General features: G+C 34.7%; 1 protein-coding gene across 5 annotated transcripts in view; it reads left to right on the top strand.

Annotated features, from left to right (window-relative positions):
- Window positions 1-27050, top strand: part of DGKB (diacylglycerol kinase beta) — a 709227-nt gene that overhangs the window by 235431 nt on the left and 446746 nt on the right. For 3 of the 5 annotated variants that reach the window (XM_059396759.1, XM_059396761.1, XM_059396760.1), the window contains 2 exons: window positions 9834-9866; window positions 18150-18266. In XM_059396759.1, the coding sequence (XP_059252742.1) occupies window positions 9834-9866; window positions 18150-18266 (150 nt within the window). The remainder of the gene's footprint in view (window positions 1-9833; window positions 9867-18149; window positions 18267-27050) is intronic. The other 2 variants (XM_059396762.1, XM_059396763.1) reach the window with 1 other exon arrangement.

The raw sequence follows: 27050 nt of genomic DNA on the forward strand, positions 1-27050 counted from the left end.
CCCTGAGATCATGACCTGAGCCGAAGGCAGAGGCTTAACCCACTGAGTCACTCAAGTGCCCTCAGCTACCACTTTTGAAATTGTCTGTGTAAGCTTGTTCTCTCTGACCTCTCAAGATCCAAATACTCAGCTTCACCTTGTGAATTGCCTCTTGGATGTCCCACAGAGGCCTCAAGGTCACACCAGGAGCTGAACTTGAGTTGTTTCCTGTGAAGCTGTTCCCTGTGCACACTGACCCCCCTGCCATCACTCTCATTGCTCACATGAAAGGGAAGATCTCTTTATCTCTAGCACCTAATTCATTGTGACAAATAGTAGATGAGCAACAAATATAGACTGAATTAATGAATAACAATCAGTTGTCTGTTTTTTCCCCATCAGTTTTCAATTTCTCTTGAGTCGAGAAGAAAATACATCCGACAGTGACATAAATATCCAATAACATATTAAAATGGGTATGTGGCAGGGAAGCTTATTCTTAGAAATCATTCCTAACACATGGCAATTAGATCTTACTGTTAAAAGCTAATAAAATTGAGTTTAAAGTATGTGAGGATGAGGTAATATTAGTAGATGTCTAATGAGTATTATGTTTAGTTTCTGGAGTGGCACTTGAAGTATTTTATAATTATTAATAAATTTCAGAAAATTTGTGATTGTTATGTTATTGTAGTTATGTAAAATATCCATTAGATGGTACTGTGAAATGCCTAATATTTAAAATAAAGTGGCATTGCAGGCAGAGAGTTTAAAGAGAACATTTCAGAATTCTGAGGAGAATCAAGACATTTTTCTCTGGATGTCAAATTATATTTAAAGTCTGATTTTTAAAAATACAGTTGAAGCAATACAGTAGTCCATGTAAAATATAATAAATATTCATTCTCAGCTCGGAAAATGAAAATTGATGTTTACTACGAAATGGAACTTTAAAATTGTTCCTATCCTATTAGTAAGATTTTTTTTTTTTAATGTGGTGATTACTCAATGTTACTCAAATAACAGCATTTTCAGCAAGAAATCATAGCAGCGGCATGTCTTTGTCACTGCAATTCTACAGAAGTTTTTATGTTAAAAATAAAGCAGGCCTGTGTGAAACAATCTCCTTCTTACTTAGAGTGAGTTCATTATTTCTTTCATATGTTGGTCTCTACCAAAACCAGTCTACTACCTGAATAGAACATTCCACTGTTTTGTAAATATACCATGTATCAGAATACTTAAAAATATGTATGGTCTTATGGAGTTAATATATTTTTTTTAAAAGTAATAATAAGAACTGATTAGAGTTTGTTCCTAAAGAGCATACGAAAAGGAGTAATTTGTAAATAGCCTTTTTTTATCTTAGTGCTCATGGGTATTTCCATTTTAAAGTGGTGCTTGTTTATACGTAAGAATGAATGCCAGATATTGATTATCAGAACAAAGTTTTACAGAAACTACTTCTAAAGCTAAAACTGACAGGAATTATGTGATAATGTAGATTGAAGATCTCTGTATATCTTACTTTAAATATTACATGTAGCCTTTTAAAATTTTTGCTAACTGTTCATGATAACTATTCTTTAATACTGGTGAGTATTCCTTTGTATTAGGGTTATTGATTTGTTAGTTTATTCAGTAATCTTCTATTGCATATGACAGTATGCCGGCTACTAGAGAAACCAAGAATTAAGAAGAATATTCTTGCATGCATCAGCTTCTTGTGGAATATGCAGTTATGTCCTTTGGCTTCTTTGTGCAATTACTGTTTTTCCCATGTTTTATATAATCTGAATATGTTATATTATGGCTCCTCTTAAAAAGAATATAGTCTTAGGTGCATGTGAATGTTCTGCTTAAAGGAAATACGCTATTGAAATACCTTGAGCTACCTTAAATAATGGAGGTTATTTTCTTTATTAAAAAAAATTAGTTCTTTGGTAAGTCTAGGTTTTCTGACCTAAGCCATATCAAAACAATTATGCTAGATTTGTAGTAGAAAAGTGTGGGATGAACAGCTCTTTTTCTGGATGCTTGGAGTTACACATGATTTCTGTCCACCACTACGTAATCATAACATCTTTATGGGCTCATCAGGGAATAAAGGGGTCTCTAGAATCCTACTCAGGCCCTTTCAGATTTTGTGTGCATCGAGTATTATGTTCTTTTCAAAAACAGTAACACACGCTGATTCATTTACTCAGATTTCCTAGTATGCTGGATGTATGTAACATTACATGGCCAAGCTCCTACTTGCGCTAAATGGGTTTAAATATAAACTGTGCATGCAGCTCTCAAGTGATAGTCTCTTAATAGATGTCAGATACTTTTTATTGCTGCCCTCTTTTATTTCAGTAACATTTTAATTAATTCACACTGATTGAATAAATGTACATTGAGACTTGTTTCCTAATGAGGGCGCATTTAGAGGAAAGGTTTTGCATCATTCTGATATCCTGTGGGTAATTATATTCTAATTATATGGTCGGGGGAAAAGAGTCTATAACTCAGTACTGATATTGTTCGTTGGACCCAATTAATTACATGCACATAATGAAAGTTCATGATAAGGTTGACTGGCAGTCAGTGTAAAATTTTAACTCAATTGAATCTTAGCCTAATGTGAGTGCAGAATTGAACTTTAACCTAGTTAGAAAATGCTTTGGTGTGAGATCAGTGGATATTTAGAGGGGCAAAGGATAAGAACAAATTTCATTATAACTTGTTTGTTTTTTAATTCGAGGTCTTTTCCAAGATTGATGAAAAGGAAAACTTAGCATCCTAATGCTTTAATTCTAAATATTATTATCAATATTCTTTCACTGTCTGCGGTGATTTTTCTGTATTTTAGAAAGCCACAGTGATACATTTTGAGAATGAGATCATGTTGAGAAAAAGAATAGTCAAACAGGAAGTATTACTGATATATTTTATTCACATGAAATTCAATAGATATTAATTTATTATATTAGGTGTGGTTGTTTTAAGAGTCAGTTTTTATTTAAAACCACCAACTGCACTCAGATCCCTGTCCCAAACATCACAAACAATCATGTGTACACATACGTACTTACCTAGGTATGTATTAATTACCTTTATGTAGAGTAAGAGTTCTAGAGAATTATCTGACACAAATTAACAGTCAGTAAGACATGTGCTTTCATCTTGAAATGTATTTTGAAGGTGGTTGAATCTGATGTTTAAGGGTTTTGCAAAACTTCAAACAAATGCAAAGCCATGGGGTGCCTGGGAACTCAGTCAGTTAAGCGTCCAACTCTTGATTTCAGCTCAGGTCATGATCACGTCCTGGGTCAGGCTTTGCACTCAGCAGGAAGTCTGCTTGAGGATTCTTTCCCTCTCTCCCTGCCTCTCTCCCCACTCAGAGGAGAGTGCTGCACACTCGCTCTTTCTCAAATAAATGAATAAATCTTAAACAAATAAACATTAAAGCCATGCTCTAAATATCAGCTTCCATCCTTCCTTTACTCATTGTCATTGTTTTATTTGAATGAAAGGACATTCATCTTCAAAATGGTAGATGTCGTTTGATGCCCATGGTCCATTTGAGGATTGAGGAGTATAGCAAAGAAGGAAGACTTTGTTCTTCTTTTCTTTTCTTTTCTTTTTTTTTAGCCTCTTCCTGTCCCCCTCTCCTTTTCCTGTGTTGTTTTTGCTCTTAGATCTCTTCTCAGCCCTCCCGCGTCTTTCCTTCTTTCTCTCTCCTGTAACAGTCCTAACATAAATGTGTCATTAAAAAGAAATAAATAAATAAACAAAAGAATAAATAAATCTTCTGGTTCCATTGGTTCCATCTACGTGTAAGCAACAAACATAGTATCAGATGAAGAAAGTGTGATTAGTCCTTTTTCACTGAGCCCTAGACAGGCAGAAAAAGCTAAGAGAATCTTTGAGATTTTAATGTTAATAAAATAGTTCCTATTTACTGGAAACTTAAATTTGTTAGATAGCCTTTTAATTGTTAGCATGCTCACTGGACATGTGAGGAAAGTGAAGCAGAACGATACTGAAGAAATTTACCTAAAGTCACACAACATGCAGGTGGCACGAGCAATACACACCCTACCCCAATTCCATGTTCTAAACTCATTTTTGGTGTTCCTGCTGCATTCCCCAACAATTGGGGAACCATGAATTCAGTTAGGGGATCTAGATCAGCATTTCAGGAAGGAATGGAAAAAAATAGTCATTAGAGGAGAAACAGAAGTGAAGAGAGAAAAGAATAGAATATATCAGAGAGTGGGGCATACAAGGTAGGTGGTCTTTGCAAAATTATTTTACCAGTATGTATGCACATATCCTTACTATGGTTCAGAGCTAAAAAGAAATTAAAGAACCAACCATATGGGCTTCTGATGATTTTATGAGTCCTAACCAAGTAGGATAACATTTCTAATGGTTTTATTTCACTAGCTAGTCAAGTATACAAGACAGTAACAATAAAAACAACATTAGAACGGTTTAGTTGTTGCTGATTGCTTTTACATGTAGAAATCTATCTTTGAAACTTGGATATCTTCATAAAGATACATTTACCATTTGGTGCCCCTTGATTTCCAAATATCCATTACACTAGGTGTACTTTCCCTGAAGGCTCAGGGTCCTTCCTTTCTAGACACAAACATGCATGTATACTGGGGGAGCCATTAAGGAGGGAACCTCACAATCCCTTCTGTGCAAAATCTTCTGAACTAAACTCTGCAAATATGTGTAAACAATCACATTTACAAAAATAAGATCAGACATTCTTGTGAGCAATTACAATTATAAGGGTAATGAAATTATCTCAATTAAAAATATTCTTACCATTAAATTTATCTTGGTGCAAGCTTAAGAATTTGGCTCAAGTGAGAAGTGGTTAGTCAAGGGACACTGAATTAAGATTATGTGTATCTTCCTTTATCTAAAGATTTGCTTTATTTGTCAGAGAGAGAGAGAGAGCATGCGTGAGTGGGCGCAAACGGGGTAGCGGCAGACAGAGGGAAAAGCAGGCTCACCACTGAGCAAGGAGCCCGATGCAGTAGAACCAGTACTTGATTCCAGGACTCTGGGACCTGAGCCAAAGGCAGATGCTTAACAGACTGAGCCACCCAGGTGTCTTATATGTGTTTTTGAAAATATTTTATTTTTGGTAGTTACATTTTAATTAAGTACGTCAAAGTGCTGCTGAAAAAAAAAAATTTAATGATCCTAATTGAAAGACTCGCCACATACATTGAAATAATCATTGGTTATAAAAATTATTTGTAGCTGGGGTGCCTGGGTGGCTCAGTGGGTTAATCCTCTGCCTTCAGCTTAGGTCATGATCTCAGGGTCCTGGGATCCTCTCTGCTCAGTGGGGAGTCTGCTCCCCTCCCCCCATCCCTGCCTGCCTCTCTGCCTACTTGTGATCTGTCAAATAAATAAATAAAATCTTTAAAAAAAAATTACTTGTAGTATAAAAATTATTTCAGTCTCACTTCCTTTTTAAAATTTGTTTTGTGGGGCATCTGGGTGGTTCAGATGGTTAAGCGTCTGCCTTTGCCTCAGGTCATGCTATCCACGTCCTCTCCTCGGATTAAGTCTCATGGCAGGCTCCCAGCTCAGCAGGGAGTCTACTCTCCCTCTGCCTCTCCTGCTTGTGCTCTTTCTGTCTCTCTCTCAAATAAATAAATAAAACCTTTAAAAAAAATAAAATTTATATTGTGTTCAAATGTGTGGTATACACACTTAAGGACCTGCAAAATCATAAAAGGTTAAACAAATTATGAATCTGGAATGGGACAGTAAAATTCACCAAAATCAAATGTGTTTATTCACTATGGGAGAGATGGTAGGGAAGCCCTTGATACATTTTATCATCAAGTGTGAGAGAACAGCTTCTCCCCTTCAGACTGACAGGTACCATAATAGGACGATAATTGATCTTTTCCCAATCTAGCTTTACTTTCCCTCCGTTGTTTTCTGAGGCCAGGGATATCCAATTGCATATAAGGAAAGAGCTATGTAGAGTAGCTTTATTTGACCACTTCAGATTAACACAGTACTAGAAGTTATTATGTTAAATTACTCCATATTGACATTCAAGCCTCTTTTTCAGGCAGAACAGATGTATATTGTAGTCTCTAAATCCTTCCTGTGTTCACTGTCTTAAGATAATTTGATTATTTTTATTTTATTTTTTCAGTGTTCTAAAATTCATTGTTTATGTACCATACCCAGTGCTCCATACAATACTATCAAATCACTTAAAAAAAATAGAGACATGGATAGAAAAGTTAGAAAAAAATTCTCATTGAACTTGTTGTTTGAATAAATGGAGTCTGAGAAAGGGAAATACTGTATTTGGATTCTGTCATTACCTTTCTTTTCTTGGGCTGGGTATCTGATCTTTCTGATTTTCAGTTTCTCAGTCTAAGAAGTGGAATATCTTGGCTTAGAGGAGGATTAAATGAGGTGATAAACATAAAAGCAATTTAAAAAAATTAAAATTCCTATATAGGTATAGCATATAATTCTGTTCATTTTACTTTAGTCTTGAAATAACTAATGACCCTCTTAATGTGAATATTATGCTCTTTCTATATTTTTAACTCAAACCTCCCAACAATCTCTTCACCAAAGATTTTTCTTTGTCCTATGACAATTTGGATTAAATTGTCAATTTAAAATGATTACATGTTAGAAACTATGAGGACAAGAGAGATCTCAATACTTTAGAGTAATAGGATTTTTAAAAATTCTTTGGTATTAGGTTGAACTTAATAAGTGCCCTGAAGACAAATGCATCTTTTAAACTAATTATCTGTACTGTGTATTCTGTTTAATATTAAAGTGATACTGATTAAATAAAATCAATCACATTCCTCTGTAGTCACACCTCACATTTGATTAAATACAAATATACAGTTCCTGTATTAATTCTGATTAAAAATATATTACATTTAGAATTACACACTCATGATAATTTTCAAAAAACTAAAACATTTACTCTGTTCATCCTTGATATTTGAAAGTCATATACAGAAGGGTATAGTTGAAGTAACATAATATCTGAATTTGTTCTCTAATGAGTTGCTTGTTTATCTTTTACCAGATACCATAGTTTTCTTATAGTAACTTGAGGGTAAGCCACTGATTGGCATGTTCATTTAATATACACTCTTTGCCTACATATCTTGATTGTAAGTGAGCTTGTATATACATTGTTTCATCACTTCTATTCTTGGAATGAATTTTTAGTGTTGCTCTCAGACGTCAAAGTGTTGCTGGAGAAATTTCCTGAGCTGGTGGCTTTCTTACATATTTATGACTTCTAGCCCCACTTGCTCTGAATTTTGCTTGATTCTGTTACTCATTCTTTGTCAGCTGCTTTCCCATCCTCAGAGAGGTAGTGACAAACTCTACTATTTCCTTGCTCTCTTATATCGCTATCTCTCTCTGCCAACATCATTCATTCTCGGTAGATGACCAGTAGCCCTACTACCTTAAGCAGGAAGAAGCCCGCAGACACCAATATCTGTATGGTACTAGTTCTCCGAACAGGTGGTAGCAAAGTGCCAGCCAGGATTTAATTTCATCCTACAGTCTCTTTTGGAGGGAGAATAACTTAAAAGGGGTTTTTATTATCTGAGTTGGCATGGTTTTTGCTTTTTGTGACATCAGGACACATGAATCCAATATATCCCCAGCCTATATTATTATTTTGCCATCATACATGCAGAAATATATATTTTATTATGTTCAACCTTTTGCAGATAGATTGCAGATAGTATGACACTACATCTCTAAATAGGTCAGCAGGCATTTTCCAAGATTAAGGACAGTTTTCTATACAATTACCATACTATTATCATACCTAGGAATATTAACAATAATTCCATAGTATCAGTCATTACCTGTCTTTATTCAAATGCTTAAAAGTATGTCAAAAATGTCTTTTATAGATTTTTTTGGTGGTTGCGTTGAGGTGGGCAGTATCTGTTTGAGATTTTTGCATTATGCTTGGTTATTTTTCTGAACCATTTCCACAACTATAATCGTCACTTGGCTTTCCATTGCACTGCTCTGTACACACATATATATGGTGAGCATTCATTCTTCCCAAAGTCAAAAGCATCTGTGATCATGCCATGGAGACAGTTTGACGAACATCCTAGTTTGGTTGCTTGAGATTCTCTGGACTTTCCTGGACTCATGGCGTAGGACAGGATAAGGCATCATAGAATAAGATGCTTAAACTGAATTGGAGGGAGAAGAAACATTTGTATATTATAATAAGGTTGGAAGAACAATATTCATGTTTTAAAATGTTTATTCAGATCTAAGTTTGAACTAAGAGCTGAGAAAGAAAAATACGAAAGCTGACAGAAAATTTGAGGTGACCTAGATTGACGCTAGCACGTTCTTCCCACCACCCATTACCCCATGTGCTATGTAGATTGACTTGGACTCAGAAGTCCAGAGCATTACTGAAATCAGAAAGCTTTCAAGAAAAGTTCCATTAAGTTTCAATCCATCTGAGAAATAGCAATTACTTCCATAAGGTTCTCCTGTTATGGGATAGTCAACCCGAGTACATCCTCCCAGACTTGATGACTTCCTTTGATGAAAAATGTGCAGCTGCAACATTTTTTAAACTTATAAAAATATCTTCGAAATCGAGTTGCATTCCTGGACCCTTTAATTTTCTCAAGGGCTGCCCTAGACTCCTTTTTCTGATCCACTTTTGGGTGCATTTGATCTTTCTGGTCCATTTCTATGCTGAGTCGCTGCAAAGTTGCCTGCTTCTTCATCGATCTCAGTATACAGCATAAGGAAGTCCACAGATAACTGTGTTCTCTGATTGTTCAGACCCATCTTGGACTTCCATTCAGACTTGCCTTCACAGAGCTCAATTCTAGGGAGGAAATGAAAATGCTGACCACTCCCTCCTTTTCAGAGACACATAAGTGTCCAAGTACTCCCAGCTTCACATTCAGGTTTCATACTTCTCCTCACCACACACAACCCACCATAGGAAAACTTTGGCTAGTACTATGTGTGTGATTTGTCAACAGTTTTCCAGATTTGTTCTGAGTCCCATAGACTTTTGGAATTTGGTAACCTTTTTTTCTGTTTCTTGCCAGAAAAAAAGCTTCCCACTGTGACTCAGAAAAGGAGGGGTGGTGGATAATTGAAGATGCACTCTCACGAAGACCAGCTTCAGTGTATTTAACCTCATCTCTTTTGTTTTGCTTTGTTTTTTTCTAATTACTCTCAAGTAAAACTTTTCTACATATTTAATAGTATTCTTACTTTTTACTGATACTAATGGAATTTTTTTCTTATTTCCAGAAAAAGCACAAAATAAAACCAACACCATAAGCTATGTCTCCATCAAAAAGACACTGAATATTTTTAGGAAGGAATGAGAGTTGGACTGGAAAATGGAAAAGTGGGACGGGTAATTGGGCAACTTAACAAATTAGTAGGAATGGTTTATGAAGGATAATGGAACTTGGAGATGAGATCTTATTGCAATATATCAATGTAATACCACCAGGTTGTCTCAGAGAGGTTTGTGAAGCCGGCCAAGGATGTTGATCAGTCTGCTTTGGGTGATGAAATTGCATTTTGGATAAGTAATTCACAATATAACCCACTCTCTTTTGGAGCATTCCTCACTTTGTGAAAAGATATTTCTTCATGTATTTAATGAAATTAAATACAGAATAAACATGACAAGGAAATGCGTTTTATATTTATCCACTTATTTCACAGGAGAATAGTGATATAAGAACCTTCATTGGCCTTTGTTTTCAGTTTGACTTTTGTTTTTTTCAGCTTTAATATGAACTTCTCTTTTTCAACAGAATCTGCCCACTTCAGGAGTTTCAGTCCCTGAGGTGCGTAAGCAAAAAAAAAAAAAAAGCAAAAAATATTTCACACTTGGAATTGTAGGTTATTATATATCTCATGTTAGGAAGAACATTTGTGGCTATATCAGTGATGTACTAATATCAGTTTGTATAGCTTATTTTGCCTCATATGATGGTATTTGGAATTGGGGACCTTGATATTTTCGTGATGGGATAGACTTGAAACTGTTCCAGTCTACTTATGTGACAAACATTAGGAAAGCAAAAGTTATGTAAAACAGTGTACAGAGAAAAATGAAAGTTACTTTGCAAAGAGTTTTGCCCTGCATATAATGATAACATCATTCCTATTTATCAAGTAAAAATGTAAATACCTTACAGAAAACCCAAACAGTTCAATCCTCTGTGCCATTAAAATACAGTTTTCAGTGATAGTAGGTTGAGAAACTCTTGTTCACTTTGAATCATCTGTCACTTTAAAAAGAGTACGTCTGCATTTATCACTTAGCATATGACATTATGTAGAAAGTCATTGGAAGAAAATACAGTGACAGAATAAATGACTTTTTTATTTTGAAAATAAATGTGGGCATTGCCACACCATTTATTTTCAGTAATGTGTTAGCTTTACCTTTGCATTAACAAAGTGAAGCCTCCACATTTTCCAGTGACCCTGTCCTATTCGATTGTTTTTATCTTTAAAGCATATGTTCAAATGGTATTATTTCTTTTAAAATTGAATTTTAAGATTAAATAATTTAATCTTTAATTAAATTTAAATTTAAATAATTTAAATTTAAGTAATTTAAGATTAATATTTGAATTCACTTGCTTAGGGAAAGTATTATTTATAATATATGAATACTATATAAGACTATGAAATTTTTTAGAGGAAAACATAATTGCAAAAAAATATATTAACCTCTCTCCCCTGCCCCCTAAAAAGTTTTTGAACCAGTGTAGACTGCCTCATGAAACTTTTTTAAAAGTTCATTTTGTAATCAGAGATATACTTAAAAATATACTGGAGATACGCTTGAAAAATAATGCTTCTAAGAGAAGTATTAAACTATTTTGTATGCTTAAGTCCATTGATACCACTATTATCATACTCATTATAAAAATAAAAATGTTGAATTGCATACTTAAGCAACAAAGGTACTTGGAAAGTTCATCACTTAGTTTAATTATTTAAGAGTAAGATAATAAACTTTGTATATTCAGGGGTTTGAGTTTATTTTTGCCCCATCATAGCCCATCAAGTGAATAGGCACTGTATTTGGGATTTAAAGTTTTCTTTTTAGACTTGTTAATCTCCGTAGGTCTCCCATATTCAGCTGTATAATCTATATCATATAGGTAGATAAATAAACCAAAATTACAGTTTTCATAATACGCTTTTCTCATTTGCTTAAAAAAATATTTCTTCTGCAAAGTAATCAGAAGTCTTCCTACACTGATTTTTTTTTTTTTTCTGGCAAGATATATTGATTTATATTAACTTAGACTTTTCACCATCCTCTGAGGTATGTATGAAAACACATATATATAAAGTCACTACCATAGCACCGGTAAGTAGCCCACAGTAAAAGATTTTTGACAAGGGCCTTCTCATTCCTAAATTTCAGTTCTTCCAATCAGGATTTCTAGAACAGAACTCTTGTAAGTGGTTTATACTGGGTATGAAATTACCCCAAGAGAAAATATTCACAGCATGTGTGATGTGTGAAAACCAGGACTTGGGGATCAAGTTGCAAATTGTATCTCCAGGTGTAGTTGGTGAGGAGTACTTCTGGGTACTTGAGACTAGCTGTCATTCTGTCTAATTTTTTGCCTCCCATTGGCCCCACAATACCCTACCTGGATCATTAAACCACTTATTCCCAGTTATGGTGATCTAGTCAGCACATAAAGTGCTACAAAGTAAATGAATTTCTTTCAAACATCCATCTTTAACTCCTGTGGTCTTAAGCAGCATATACAAGATAACTTAATGATAACATATAACAATATACCTTTTTTACATTTTAAAAATCACTGCAATTTAATGAGTGCCTATTTTATGCCAGTATTTTTATCTGCATTTTCTCAATTTATCATCACACAAACCTCCTCATGTTATAGATGAATTAAGTGAAGGCTTAAAGATAGTAAATAATTTGCCCAAGTTTGCACAGCAAGTAAGAGACAAAGCTGGGATCTAGCGTCCAAGCCCATACTTAAGGCTTTGTCCAAAGTAGTTTTTGTTTTTAGTAAGCACTTACTTAACTAAATTAAAAAAGAAGTGAAAAATCTTTTTTTTTTTTTTTAAAGATTTTATTTATTTACTTGAGAGAGAAACAGTGAGAGAGAGCATGAACGAGGAGAAGGTCAGAGAGAGAAGCAGACTCCCCATGGAGCTGGGAGTCCGATGCGGGACTCGATCCTGGGACTCCAGGATCATGACCTGAGCCGAAGGCAGTCGTCCAACCAACTGAGCCACCCAGGCATCCCAAAAAGAAGTGAAAAATCTTTATATCAATTATTATATTTATGTTAAAACTATGAATTACTATTTTTCAAATCAGGGAGCAAAGACTACTTTGCTACACAGCAATAATAAATTTTGCTGCAACTTCCAAGGATTCCTATAGACTTAAAGTCTTTGCTATTTTTCCAAAGGTATTAGTTTCTCTTAGCAGAAAAACTACTCCAATTTCACAATAAGGTCACAATAATTAAAAGGACAGCTTTGCAGCCGTGAGCCTTGCTTTCTTATAGCCTATAACCCTCGTAAGCACCAATGAATTTGGTGACACTTACACTTTGGTGAGGGATTTTATATTGAGAATACCCAAGTGTTACCTTCGGTTCACATTCTAGAGTTTTTGGGAAACTCTTGCGGTCTCGCTCTAGTGGCAGAAAGGGGCTAAGTCTCCGTTCAGGCATGTGGGGCTGTAGCGGTGAAGGGAGTTCCAGGCCTCATGGGAAGGATGTGATGGCGGAGAGCTCCCTCCTCCCCACGCTTTTGTGACTTTGTACCAATCAAGATGCTTGGCTGCTGCCTGTCTCTCATGCTGAGATTGGACAAAAAGAAGAAAACCCTGTGCTTGAGGTAATCATCACTTGCTGCTTGTAGTTTATGAGTGATCGATAACAGCAGGCTGAAATATTGTGGTAAACATCCCTTTTGTGAAAGCAGTTTTCAGCAATGTGCAAATACTCCATATCTGAGAATCAGCATGATATTAAAAAAAAAATTTTTTTTTAGAGCACATATTTAAAGTGAGGTCCTTTTATGTCATTTATTTCATCTTCCTGTTTTCTATGAATGGTCTTTTTGGCTTTTCTTCTTTGTTAATTATGGTGATTATTCTTTTGGAATTCTATTACAATGTGTTCTCTAGTTAAGATCTGCTGTGCTGCTTATAGAGTCTAAGGATCACAAAACATTAAATTCTATATTTAAAATGTCTGCATAGCAAACACAAATGCCTGATTTTTGAAATGCTGAAATATCAATAACTATATTTTATATTTCATAGTTATATTTTCTATATTCTTTTTTGTGGTCAGAGTAGGTCTTTTCAGTGTTTGAATAATTTCTATTGATTAAAGCAATAATTTTCCAACTCTTTTTATATCTGGGACAACTTTTTCTAGCAGAACAAAATTTGCTTTAATTATAATGTAATTTTATTTTGTGGTTTAGAGCCCAAAAACTTAAAAAAGAAAAAAAAAAAAGCAGAAAGTGAAGTGGCAAATACTGCCCCCTGTTACAAGAGAGCAATTTTTTTTTTAAGATTTTATTTATTTGACAGAGATCACAAGTAGGCAGAGAGAGAGAGGAAGGGAAGCAGGCTCCCCGCTGAGCAGAGAGCCCAATGCAGGGCTCAATCCCAGGACCCTGAGATCACAACCTGAGCTGAAGGCAGAGGCTATAACCCACTGAGCCACCCAGGCGCCCCCAGGGAGCAATTTTATCCTTAATAACAATGTAAAATCAGGTTGGTGATCTCTTCCCGAAACTTTTCAATAATTTCAACCCTGGAATAAGTCTCTTAAATATCATAATGGAACTCTGCTATTCTGAGTTAATTAACCCACAAAACAGGCTAGTGAAATTTTTGTGGACAGCAGATCTTTCAAAGGTACAGTTGTTTCCCCCTTCCTGTCCCTCTTATAAAATATGAAAGAAGTAAAGATTTTCTCAGTGGAAATAGGAAAAAGTATCCAACTATCCTACTGCGAGTTATGCTGCTTAAATAAAGTATAGCTCAGGGAGACTTCTATACAATTTGGAAATAAAAATAAAACAAATGAGTGTAATAAAAAGAAAACTCTGGGAAAAATTAAATGCTTATGATTTTCTCCTGTTTAAAATTTTCAGCCTTGATTAATTCCACAAATTTCACCCAGTAGACATCCGCCCCCCCCACACCCCACCAAAAGAAACCACTTGGTTTTCTTGCGGGGTGTGTGTGTTTAAACAAACACTCATTATTTTAATATTATCTAAATTATATAATAAAATTCATGTATTTATTTTGAGGTTTAGAGCCCAAACACATTAAAAAAAAAAAAAAAGCGGAAGGTGAGGTGGTAAGCACTGCTCTCTGGTAACAGTTTATCCCTAATATGTAACATTTATCCCTAATAATGATTCAAAATCAGGCGGTAAGCTCTTCATGAAGCATTTTGACAACTTCAGGATAGACTGAGGATTTTTCTGTTAGCTTGTTATAAACCTCTTTCTTATAATTTTAGACTTCTAAAATAATACCTTAGTTGAACATTCGATTTAGGATTTAAAATTTTGTTTTTATATTTTATAAAGCTTCTTATAAAGCATTTGTTTCATCGACTCCCAATTTACTCAGAAAGGTGACTCCCTGAAGAGACCTGAAGCTCCTTAATCAACTGCTTTCTGCTAGTTGGAGATTCTTACCAGGAAAGAAATTCCCCTCGCTGTGAGCATAGCTAGGAATAAAATCATGTTCGTAGATGATTTAGTAGCTCTTTTTACAGACACACACATAACATGTCTTAAACTTCCAGCACTACATCTATAAATAGTTTGGTCATAAATACCCAGTTCCCAGTTCCAACCAACTTAAATTATAGTTAATTCTTACAAACTAAACATTTTTGGAATTCAATGTGAAATAGCAATTGTTGGATTATATGGCAGACTACAAGGTATATAAGGTGTGATAAACTATAAGGTACATAAGATAATGTATAGCTTCTGCATTGTAGATTTTTGCAGAGTATAGTTACCATGTCTTATATACCTGTATGCAAGAATCCAGAAAGAAATTATTCCCTTACTTTCCACCAGTATTATGTTTTTGAACTCTTAATACAGGCCATAGATTTTTTTTTAAATTTTATTTATTTATTTGACACAGAGAGAGATCACAAGTAGACAGAGAGAGAGAGAGGAGGAAGCAGGCTTCCTGCTGAGCAGAGAGCCTGATGCGGGACTCAATCCCAGGACCCTGAGATTATGACCCGAGCCCAAGGCAGAGGCTCAACCCACTGAGCCACCCAGGTGCCCCCAAGCCATAGATTTTAGTTGTAAACATGGAGCCCTAGTTATTTAAACATATACTTAAGTGTAACCAAGTGTAATTTTTCATATATATACACTTGAAATATAATAAACACTTTGCATAATTGTACTACTAATGAGCACCCTAATGGGAGAGCCACACTTTATTATTCATAATAACTTTCCTTTATTGAGCGCATATTCTAATATGGGAACAAGGTTAGGAATTTATGTGTTTTCTCTTAAACCTTACACAACTGTGAGAAATACGTATTGCTAACTCCATTTTGAATAAGAGTTACATTCTCTAACATTATGTAATATTTAAGTAGCAGAGGCGGGATTCAGCTCAAGCTTTCTGACTCCAAACCTCATCCTATAATCCACTCCTTCTATGCATTATACTCTTAACTCTCCATGCTCAAAATTATAATTTGCAAGTTTAGGAAGAATGATCTATCTTTTAAAAAAAATCAATATTTTTGCCAGAAATTATACTTCTATGAAAGTATATCATTTTCCAAAGAATGTGAATTTCAGGAATCCTATTACACCATCCATTTTTAGCCACACAAAAATATATTCAGTGATTTTACACCATGAAATTGCAAGGTAAATGGACTATATTGATTAGCATCTATTTTGGTCTGAGAAGTTTTCTGATCCATCTGATCCTAATATAGTTAAAAAGAGCTTTATTTTGGGGCACCTGAGTGGCTCAGTTACTGAAGCACCTGATGCCTGATATCTCAGGGTGTGAGTTCAGGCCTGGTGTTGGGCTCCACACTAGGCATAGACGCCACTTAAAAAAACAAAACAAAACAAAACCCTTTCCTTTTTTTTTTTTTTTTAAAGATTTTTATTTATTTATTTGACAGACAAAGATCACAAAGATCAGGTGGTAGGCAGAGAGAGAAGAGGAAGCAGGCTCCCTGCTGAGCAGAGAGTCTGATGCAGGGCTTAATCCCAGGACCCTGAGATCATGACCTGAGCGGAAGGCAGAGGCTTAACGCACTGAGCCACCAAGGCGCCCCAGATCAGAGCTTTTCATACCAATCCTAAACATGACCCAAGATTTCCTCTCATTGCAGTGTTTCAGGCACTTAAAATTTTTTCAGTGTTGATTCATTTATTTCTCCATTTATCCTGACTTTTTTCAGGTACTGATTTAGGATCTGATGTACAACAGTGAAGCAAAAAAAACCCTCTTTCTCTTTAAAGAATTAAAGTAATTGAATTTAATTAATTTAACAGCATTAAACTAATTAAATTTTAAAAATTCAGGTTGTAATAAATTTTATCCATATTTTGTATATAATATGTAGTTATATATACAAATATATTTTTATGTTTCTATAAAAGGAGGCTAAAGGGAATAGAGAAGTGTACCTGACATTTGAATAGAAATCTGAAGTGGGGAGTGGGCCCAACAAATACGCTGAAAAGAACTTTCCAGCAGAGTGAAGAGTGATTGCAAAAACTCTGAATTAAGATCATGCTGGTGATCAAGGAATAATGAGAAGGTGGGGGTAGCTGGAGTGGAGTGAAATAGGATGAGCATGATTGTTATGTAGAGAACCTACTGTAGGGAGACAAAGATGGAAGCCAATTGACCCATTAGCTGATGGCTACAATAATCCAGGCAAAGAAGAAAACAGACCTAAAGTATGTAATGATAGAAGTGGTGAGTCATCATCCAGGTTGGGATTTGTTTTCAAGGAGGGTAGGCAGGAAATTAAAAAAAAAAAAAAAAAAAAAAGGATATTTTAGAACCAATGTGGAAAGATAGAGAGGGCATTTGTATGTATGAGTTAAAGTTCAAGGGAGAATGTGAACAGGGACTAGAGCGTTAGAAGTCCTCCTCATGAAGTTAAAAGTTGAAGTTGAAAATCAGAGCCTTGGGATTCAAAGAAGCCACCTGGGGAGTGAGTGTAGGGAGCGAAGATGAATGTTCAAGGAAGAGGTTGAATGTTATGGACTATAAATCTGGAGGAAGAAAATGGAAGAGCCTCTGAGGAAGCAGGGAAGTAACCAGAGAGCTAAATGTGAGAGAAAGATGTTTTCAGAAGCCCAGTGAGGCAAGTGTTCCAGAGGGAGGAAGAGGTCAGTTGGCATTCTGTCAAATGCTGCCAAAAACTGGAAAAGGTGAAGGCTGACCAATAGATGTGACAATGAGAAGGTCATTGATGATTTTAAGAAGAGAAGATTTGGTGGATTAATGGTGAAAAAAGCTTTTGGGTTGGGTCGAAGAGAGAGTGAGAGGAGGGGAACATAGAATGAGGAGACAGACAACTACAAGAAATATTTCCACCATGGTGAACAAAGGAATTATCAGGGATGGAATGTATGTTTTAAATTTTATGCCATCCTGGATATAAGTAGCCCCTTATAAGTTCATCATGTATTCGTTTTTTATATTACCTGTATTTATAAGCATTACTTTTAGTGCTCAGTAACATCTTTTATAACTTCATATTATTTATTTCTATCATTCCTTTTGATAATAATTCGCTTAGTGGTCCTTGAGAACTTCTGATGAACAGTCCTCATTGGGAACATAGGGGAATGTCATCTGGTTTTCTTTCTTAGTCTCTTTAACTGGTATTTTTATTATGTATCTATCATGGGGACTAAGCCATTTGAAAGTAACAGCAGTCTTAGTATTCACTAGGAAATCCGAATAATGAACGTGGGCCCAAGTTTGTAGCCACAAAGGTTTTCTTTGTGTTGCCCTTTTTGGTAAAACAACATTCTTACAGAAGATTTCCTCCTTCTAGGAAAGACAAGCAACAGTGAAGAAGGAAAAAGGCAGTTCCCAGCAATCAAACAAAGTGACAGATAAGAACAAAATGCAAAGAGCCAACTCTGTGACGGTGGATGGGCAAGGCCTACAGGTATGACTTTTTAAATCCAAATTTGAGTAGCTTTCACACTGGTAATTGCTATACTCTTACACACATATGTCCATCTAGCAACATATTTATTTAATGTGCAGATTAGCTTAGCAGAGGACTTTGGAAGGATCTTTATTAATTTATCAGGATGTCAGTTTTATATTTGATTGACAGAGTGACATTCCAGTTATATCAATCACTTCTGATGTTATCTGCACTTGAACTCAAGTTTGTAAGAGATCTTTGGTCAATCTGAAGATTTTGCAAATATCACTAAATACACACATTTTTATATGCATACATATTATTTATTTACAAGTTTACTTCATATATATTGTTTGTATATTTGGAAGAGTCATTTTGGTGGCAAAAGTGTCGAGGGAAAAATAAAATGAATTTCAAGTGTGTGGATACTTTTGTTCCTATGTAAACAATGAAATAAAGGATTTATTGATTTATCCATATCTTCTAAAGTTTAAAATCATAGTTGAAAGCCCGTATATATTTCTAGTCTAACTAAACACAGGTAGCCCAAAATAATGTTTTTAGTACTTTAAAAACCTTTAATACCCCTACGATCTCGGATATTAGGAGTAAGATTTCTTTCAGTCTGCATTTTAAGACATTCTATAGATTGTATGTATTGTATTTATTTGCCTCTCTTCCTCACTCCAACATAAAAACAATCCATGAACTTGGCTGCATCAATGAAATTGTGAGTTCATTTTTGTTTTTTGCTTTTTTACCTATACATTTCTCTCTTCTAATCTTCATTTCCTTTCTTCCTCAATATGCTTCAAGTTTCATGTCCTCTAGGAAAATTTACCAACCACTTACCAAACAAAACTATATTTTGTCACATACCTCTCTTTAATATACATAACCTTATATTTTTGATTTTTGTTTATTATTTTATCTATGATATGATGGATTATGTGTTTTATATGCCTTAATTTGGAAGCAGAGTTCAGAGCACACAGTCGTTGCCTAAATGCATGTTTCCTCATTATTTTGACTATCTCATTAAAAAGTTAATAATAATTGCTTAAATATTGATAACCAGATTACTGATTTTTTCTGATCTAATAAAACACATGGTGAATAGAATCTTTTTAATAATTATTAAATTCAAATATAAAAAATGATGAAATTATTACATTGGTTAGAAAGTTTAGAAATTATTCATCAAAAGGATAAATTAGGATTTATAGCTTTTGGTAGTCATCTCTGTATGTTTACCAATCTCACTGAGAGACTCAGATATGAAGTCTATCCACTTTGAGAGCCAAAAATAAAAGGGGGGGGTGTGCAAAAAAATGTAAGTGGTCCTGTAAAATTTTTAGTGAAAAAGTATTTTTATAAATTTAGTACTTCAGTTGCAAATATTGATTAGTTAAATTTTTAGTCATTTTGAGTTCCAGTGGTGAAGATATCAGAAAGGAAAATTAATTTTAAAATTCAAGTGTATTTCACACATGGCTAGACATTTCTCAACATGAAGGGGAAACATGTGCAATTTGTTAAACAGTATTGCTAGATACCATGATAGTATTTTATGCCTATTAAGTAAACTTATCCTCTCAGTAAACACATGAGATAAATATTCTTAATTCAATAAACATAAGATAAATGTCATCATTATTATCACCACTTACAAAATGTTCAAAGGCAAAGTTATTCCCAGGGCCTCACAGTTAATCAGTTTGTAAAGCCAAAGTTTAATAAGGTCCACTTTGCTCAGAGTATATGCGTCTTACTCTTATAATACCCAGTCTCCTTGGTTAAAAAGTTTAGAGGTATATAAATGCTACTTTCTGACCCCCTTGTTCTGACCACCTGCCTTTCTCTGTGAATGTATTGCATCTCTCAAACCAGATAATAACTTCATAACTTTCTTTTGCATATGAATTTATCTGGTAAAGTTGTTGGTAAGCAACAACTTTATAAGGGCTGATGGGTAGACATCAGCCCTTATAAAACAGCATTAAATAAATACCATGATTATTATTATTATAATTTTTTTGAATTTTAACTGTTGGTTAATTTTTTGAATTTTAACATGTTTATAATCATGTGCAACAATCTATTTCACCTCAGCAGAATGGACTAAACTATGATACACATATGTGTTCATGCAATTTTGAGGAAAACATAAAAAAGTAAAAGCATCAGTTATTGGATAACTAATGCAGGGTAGAAAAATAAGTAAATTTTGTTGTGGTGATCAACTTTAAAATTATAAAATCGCTGTTCTTTATCAGGAAAGGTAAAAAGATGTGCCAGAAAATTAATTTTTCTGTGAGCTTTAAAAAATGTATATCATGAAAAAGCATGGAGTTGCAGCCTGGTTTGCATATAAGTCTGTGACAGAAGAGATCTACACTGCTTAAAGAAGACTATTAATCATAGTTAAGCACATTCATCTTACTTCTTTCCAGCTAACCAGCATAATGATCAGGATTATTATTTCTAATTAGAGGAAGTAATAGATCATGTATAACCTTAGGATGAGTCTCATTAATTAACCCAGGTCCTAGGGGACTTCAAATAGAGGTGGTTAGGCACTCTGTCTTTGTCACTGCTCACACCATAGGTTTACACTTAATACATATGATCAAATGTAATTGAAACTACAATTTCTAACATGTACAAGATGTAAAAATGCAGATAACTATTCACATGTGAACAAACAAGTGAAACAGAACCACTGTGTAAACTGTATTAAACTGAAGTTGCCTTGTCCTTGATTATTCTCTGAGAAGAGTGTCCAAATAAAAGGGTCGCTGGAGAACCAAAAAGTCTAGTTTGTAATGCTCTTAACACCAGAAAAAATGGGGAACCTTTATATTTAACTGAGTCAGTACCGTCCCCTACACAACTGCAGATTGTAAACAAACATATGTGTGTGTATGTATATATCCATGTGTACTATATACAACTATATAGTGTGTGTATTCAGTTAGTTCCCTTTATTTGACTGATGTGTGTGTGCATGTATATATGTGTACATTAGGATCCTCAAGCCTGTTGGCTTTTCCATAATTAGCTCGTCATTGTCATTTAAGTCCCTGAGTCCGGAATTGTTATTCTACACTTCAATACAATAACCTGTAAACTGAGTCCCTGTTCCCAGCTTATAATGTGCTAGATTATAAATAATATGGAAAAAAAAATATAAATAATATGGAAAAAATGGAGCTCAGTAGTAAGTGTCAGGACAGAGTTAGCATTGTCTCTAATTTTAAGTAACGTGGCCAGATTGGGCCTCATTAAAATGTGATGTTTGAGTCAAGACTTAGGTCTTTGGGTATCTAAGTCAAGACTTAGGCCTTTGGTCTATGGGTATCTAGGGGATGGACAGCCCTAAGACAAGTGCATGCCTGGCAAGTTCTAGGATCAACAAGACCAACCACATGGTTGGAGCAGGCTGAGCAATATGGAAACTGGTGAAGAGTACTTTAGAGAAGGAATAGGAGCTAGATGCTACAGAGCCTTCAGGGTCTGCAAAAGAACTCTGGCTTTCCATCTGAAAGAGATGGCAAGATATAACATGATATAACATGATCCTAACTTAAATGTTGAAACGCTTACCCTTGTTGACATTAGGTCGTTAGGGAACAAAGAGTCAAGTTTGGAGAAAGCCACCAGTAATTGAGGGTTTATAGGTTGGAGGCATATCCAGTATAGATGGGGCATATCCAGTATATATCTATCTCTTCACCTCCAGCAGGGGAGGTGAAGAGATAGATAATCCATGGATTTTGAAGAAGGTCAGTAGGATATGCTGATAGATTGGATGTACGGTTTATTAGAAATCAGGGAATTAGGGACATCTCTTAAGATGTTTGGCTCATTTACCTGAAATGATAGATTTGCCATTGACTGACATAGAGAAAGGCTGAGAGTAGGTTCAGGGTTCTTTCATGCTTCAAATAGAGCAACTTACCTTTCATCTGTCTTATATATTGTTCCGCTTAAGATTATTTCAGGTGCTATATAAATATTTACTTCCAAGAACAAATAGATTTAGGCTGTCAGAATTTCTTTGTATATATATGTTTTAGTATTCCCTCCCATTCCACCAAAATCTGTAGCTAAAAGTGTATAATATTTTAGAATAGCAGTAATCTGTTCAAAATGACTGAATTTTACAAGTTATTTCAAAATTTTGTATTCAGTAAAAATTGAAAATTCTTATTAAAGACTATATTATATATAGTTCAAAGAGAATTAGTAAACTTGAATATAAGATTGATGTATTAGTGCTCTTTAATTCCCGGATTCCATTCAGGTTTTACTAATTGTCCCAATAATGGCTTTTATAACACAAGCAGCTGGTACAGAATCATGTAAATTTCCTGATTGCTAGAGATAGCCTATACACAAGAGAATGTTCTTGTGTATAGGCTATCTTAAAGTAAACAAGAGTGATAAAGTATCATTTTGGCAACTTAGTCTCAAATGCTTCAGGAAAAATAATCTTATTTGAACAGTCCTTTGAACTTTTCTGTAGATTTGAAATTGTTTTTAAAGTATAAAAATAAAAATATCACTTCAAAATATAAAAAAATTTAAGGTATTTCCATATAACTTTATTCATCAGAATCAAATATACCAAGTTTCAGAAAGTTAGAAAACTGTATTTTTTTAACCTCTTTATTTTCAGTACAAATGATTTACATTACAATACAAATTAGCTCTACTAGACTAAATTCTGAATTCTGTAAGTTAGTTTTTACCTGATTTTAACCTCTTTGGAAAATAAAATCTGGAAGCAAATAGATTGAATTAAGTAATTGAAATATCACATCTAGTAATACCTATGTATTTTCTTCCTTATCTCAGACTCTTTAAATTACAAAAGAATTATCTGAAAATGATTATGCCTCTACTCAGTAAGGACAAAAACATAATGTAAGATAAAATGAAAAATATAAAGTATCTAAAGAGATTTTGATACCAGGTTTCTGTTCTGCACTCAGGGTCTAGAAATATTTACAAGTTTGAGAAAGTATAAGATTTCTATGCCTGGTTCCACTTATATTCAGTTCTGTACCCTCATGGATCTTGTCTTTCATACCAGTTATAATTAAGATCTGCAACATGTAACAGGGAAATAAAAACAAAAACAAACATAACAGTGGTTTAGATAAGATATATGTAAATTTTTCTGTTGTTTAAATGAAGTCCAGAAGTAGGATCTCCAGAAACAGGGCTAATACCCCGGTTCCACATTTTTATCAGGCCTGGTACTGTCTTTCCTATCCTCCATCTGTAGTATCTTCAAGGTCACCTCATTCTCAAAGATGGCTGCTCGTCCTTATAGTATCATATTTCATCCTGGCATCCTGAGGAAGGTGACTGGAAGCTCTCCCTCTTTGTAAAGAGCATGTCTTGAGTTTCCATAAAACACTTCTGTATTAGTCAAATTGGGCTGCTATAATAAAGTATCATAGATGGGTGGTTTAAAAAACAGACATTTACTTACCACAGTTCTCAAGGCTGGAAAGCTCAGGATCAAGGTGACAGTTAAATTTTATTCTGAGTCTTTTTCTCTTGGCTTATAGGTGGCAGTCATGTCTTTGCCTGCTCACATGACTTTTTGTGTGCGCAGATGCGGGAGTAGCTCTTTCTTTTACAAGGGTACTAATCCCATCGTGAAGCTCCCACTCTCCAGACTTTATCTAACCTTCCTTGCTTCCCAAAGGCCCTGTCTCCAAATACCACCACAGGGTGGGGCAGGGAAAGTAGGATTTCAACATAAAATTTGGGGAAACACAATTCAATCTATAGCAACTTTCAATTATAGACAAAATAGAGACACATTTTTTTCTACTTAGACTTCTTATTTGCATTCTTACATGGCAAGACACCAAAAGTCACACCTTCTTAAACTCTTTGAAAAAAATACATATATAAATTCTGCAAACAGCAGCAACAGTTTCCAAGATACAGGTGTGATGGGAGCTGCCAGTGTTTCAGAATTACCCTTTGCCCTGGATTCTTTTACTAAGGATGATGAGGAATATATGATAGTTGTGATAGTAGCAGTCTTTGGCAGTAAGATCTCTCTCCTTACTTCAGGGGTATTAGAGTGCAACGTAGTTGTTTATTTTTAACTTGTCAGACTTGAAAATGACTATGAAATACTGCAGGTTTGGTGCTGCAGAATTAAAAAATTCTCTTTGGTCTTCTGGACTCCAAATTCCTCTGCTGGATTGGTTTTCTTTTTCTTTTCCTTCCTCCCTCCCTTTCTTCTTCCCTTCCTTCCTCGCTCCCTTCCTCCCTCTCTCTCCTTCTTTCCTTCCTTCCTTTTCTCTTTCCTTTCTTGATTTTATTTATTTCAAGAGAGAGGCAAGAGAGCAGGAGCAGAGGAAAGGGCAGAGGGAGGAGGATAAGTAGGCTCCCTACTGAGCACGGGCTCCCTACTGAGCATGGAGGTAGATGGCCGATGTGGGTCTCAATCCCAGGACTCTGAGATCATGACTTGAGCTGAAGGCAGAAGCTTAACCAACGGAGTCCCCAGGTGCCCCATGGGTTGGCTTTTTTTTTTTTTTTTTTTTAAATTGCAACAAGGTTTAGCTGAATTTTAAAGCTTTTTGAATGGGCATTGAAAAACATGCCAGAATTGCCTAAAACCTTGACATTTCTAGTGTAACAACATTAAATGATCCCTTAACACCAGTCTCAGTGGTGCTGATGTTAAATCACATATCATCCCTTTAATGTAGAATGTATTAGGTCAGGAGTTTTATCTAACATCATTATCAAAGGGACTCTATTCCACAGAGCCTGGAAACTACAAATAGATACCTGAAGTTTTTAGTATTTTGTTTTTATGTAGTCTTATTTTGTAAGCTTAATTTGTGATAAGAAGTTAGATGGGGAAAAGATTGCCAGATAATTTTGATTTTTCCTGAATTTCCATTTGGAACATTTGACTTTTGTCACTGGTAGAGCATCATCATTCTTCTAAATTCACTCTTTATCTAAATTATTTTCCATTTTCCTAATGCATTTGAACTGTTTATCCATTTACCCACCTCTAAAAATGACATCCTCATTTCTGGATTTTGGAATCTTCTCTAGTCTGTATTCTAGTGGAATATATACTCGCTAGTAATAATGTGTAGAATGCAATTGTTCCTATAGCTTTATACTGTCCTTTATTAATAAATAGTTATGATGCCTTTAAATATTCCAATAAACCTATATTTCTGAAAGGTACTCTAAAACATATTTTCAAATAAATTATAAATATCAGACTCAGTGTGAATTTAATATAATCTAATTTATTTTAATAGAATGGTAAGCTGAATGTTGAGTGTTTAGGTTCAGATTTAATGTTTTGCTCAAAAACGTTTATTTATCTTGAGATTCTCACCTTTATTTAAAAATAAGGAGTAACAATTCAAATTAAGTGCAAAAAGGCAGCTAAAATCCCCATGTGTTAGCATTCCTTTTTTTGCATGTGCAAAACTTTAGGAGTTCTATCTGATTTTATAATTGGTTGAAAAATAAATTGAATGCAAGTCTTTAGATAAAGTTGTGTTTTAGTGTTTCTTATTTTACCTTTTAATGAGGGGGAAAGGGCAACATTGCAAGTCAGTAGCTTAACCTAGTTGGCACTTTCTATGTATTAATTGATTGAGCACATTGGGTTCAGGACAGAATTGTGAAGTTACTACAAACCCAGCTCATCTGTCTACCTCCTAACTGAATTAGAGTCAAACCAGGAACAAGGAACCTTTGTCCTCTTTACAGAGGAAAGTAAAATAGAAGCAGATACAATCGATTAAAAAGGGGAAGAAGTAGAGTCAGAATAGAAAAAAATAAGGATATTTTAGTATATTATAACTAATGTGAAGATTTTAATATTTCCCCAGTGCCTATATACTCATCAGAAAAATTACATTTCACCTAAGATTGGAGGAAAATGTATTAGAAGAATATTTTAACTTATGTTGTTCAAACAAACAGGAAGAAAGGACATCATATGTTTATTATATTTACTTTTTAATTTTTTTTTAAAGATTTTATTCATTTGAGAGAGAGAGACAGAGCATAAGCAGGGGTAACGGCGCGGAGAGGGAGAAGCAGACACCCCGCTGACCAGGAGCCCGATGTGGGGCTCAATCCCAGGACCCTGAAATCATGACCTTAACTGAATGCAGACCCTTAACCATTTGAGCCACTCAGGCACCCCAATCATATGTTTCAGTGGGTGTTTTTATCTCATTACATATTTAAGAATACTTTCTAAAAGGGAAATTCATAGCAGTAAAGGATACCTTGAATCTACTTTCAAAAAGTAAACTGATCTAGAACTATTCAACTTAATGTTAAGAGGGCTCCAGCAGTTGCATGTTTTGTTACTAAGTATTTTTTTTGTCAAACTGTATTTAGATGGGATTTATGTAGTGGTAGATTAAAGAGGACCACTTGTATTTAAGTCTACCTATTAACATTAAATTCAGGTAAAGTGCAAGAGCTCTTCTTTACCACCCTATTGAAAACAACTTTACCTCCCCACACACCAATAATAGCTATCATTTTATTTGATTTGCTTTATTTCCTGGTGTGTTTCCCTGTTGACTGTATATTTGTTTGTTTATTATCTATTTCTGCATTAGAATATAAGCTCCACTAAAACAGGCGCTTTTTTTGTTCAACCAAGAAACCAGTAGTGATGAAAGCAGTGAACGGCATAGAGTAGGAGCACTGTCAACTTATGGATTCCTGTTTAGCAAACAGACCTAATTAACTGGCCCTCTCCTCCCCAAA

Source organism: Mustela nigripes, chromosome 4 (genome assembly GCF_022355385.1).
Source record: "Mustela nigripes isolate SB6536 chromosome 4, MUSNIG.SB6536, whole genome shotgun sequence".
NCBI classification, from domain to species: Eukaryota; Metazoa; Chordata; class Mammalia; order Carnivora; family Mustelidae; genus Mustela; species Mustela nigripes.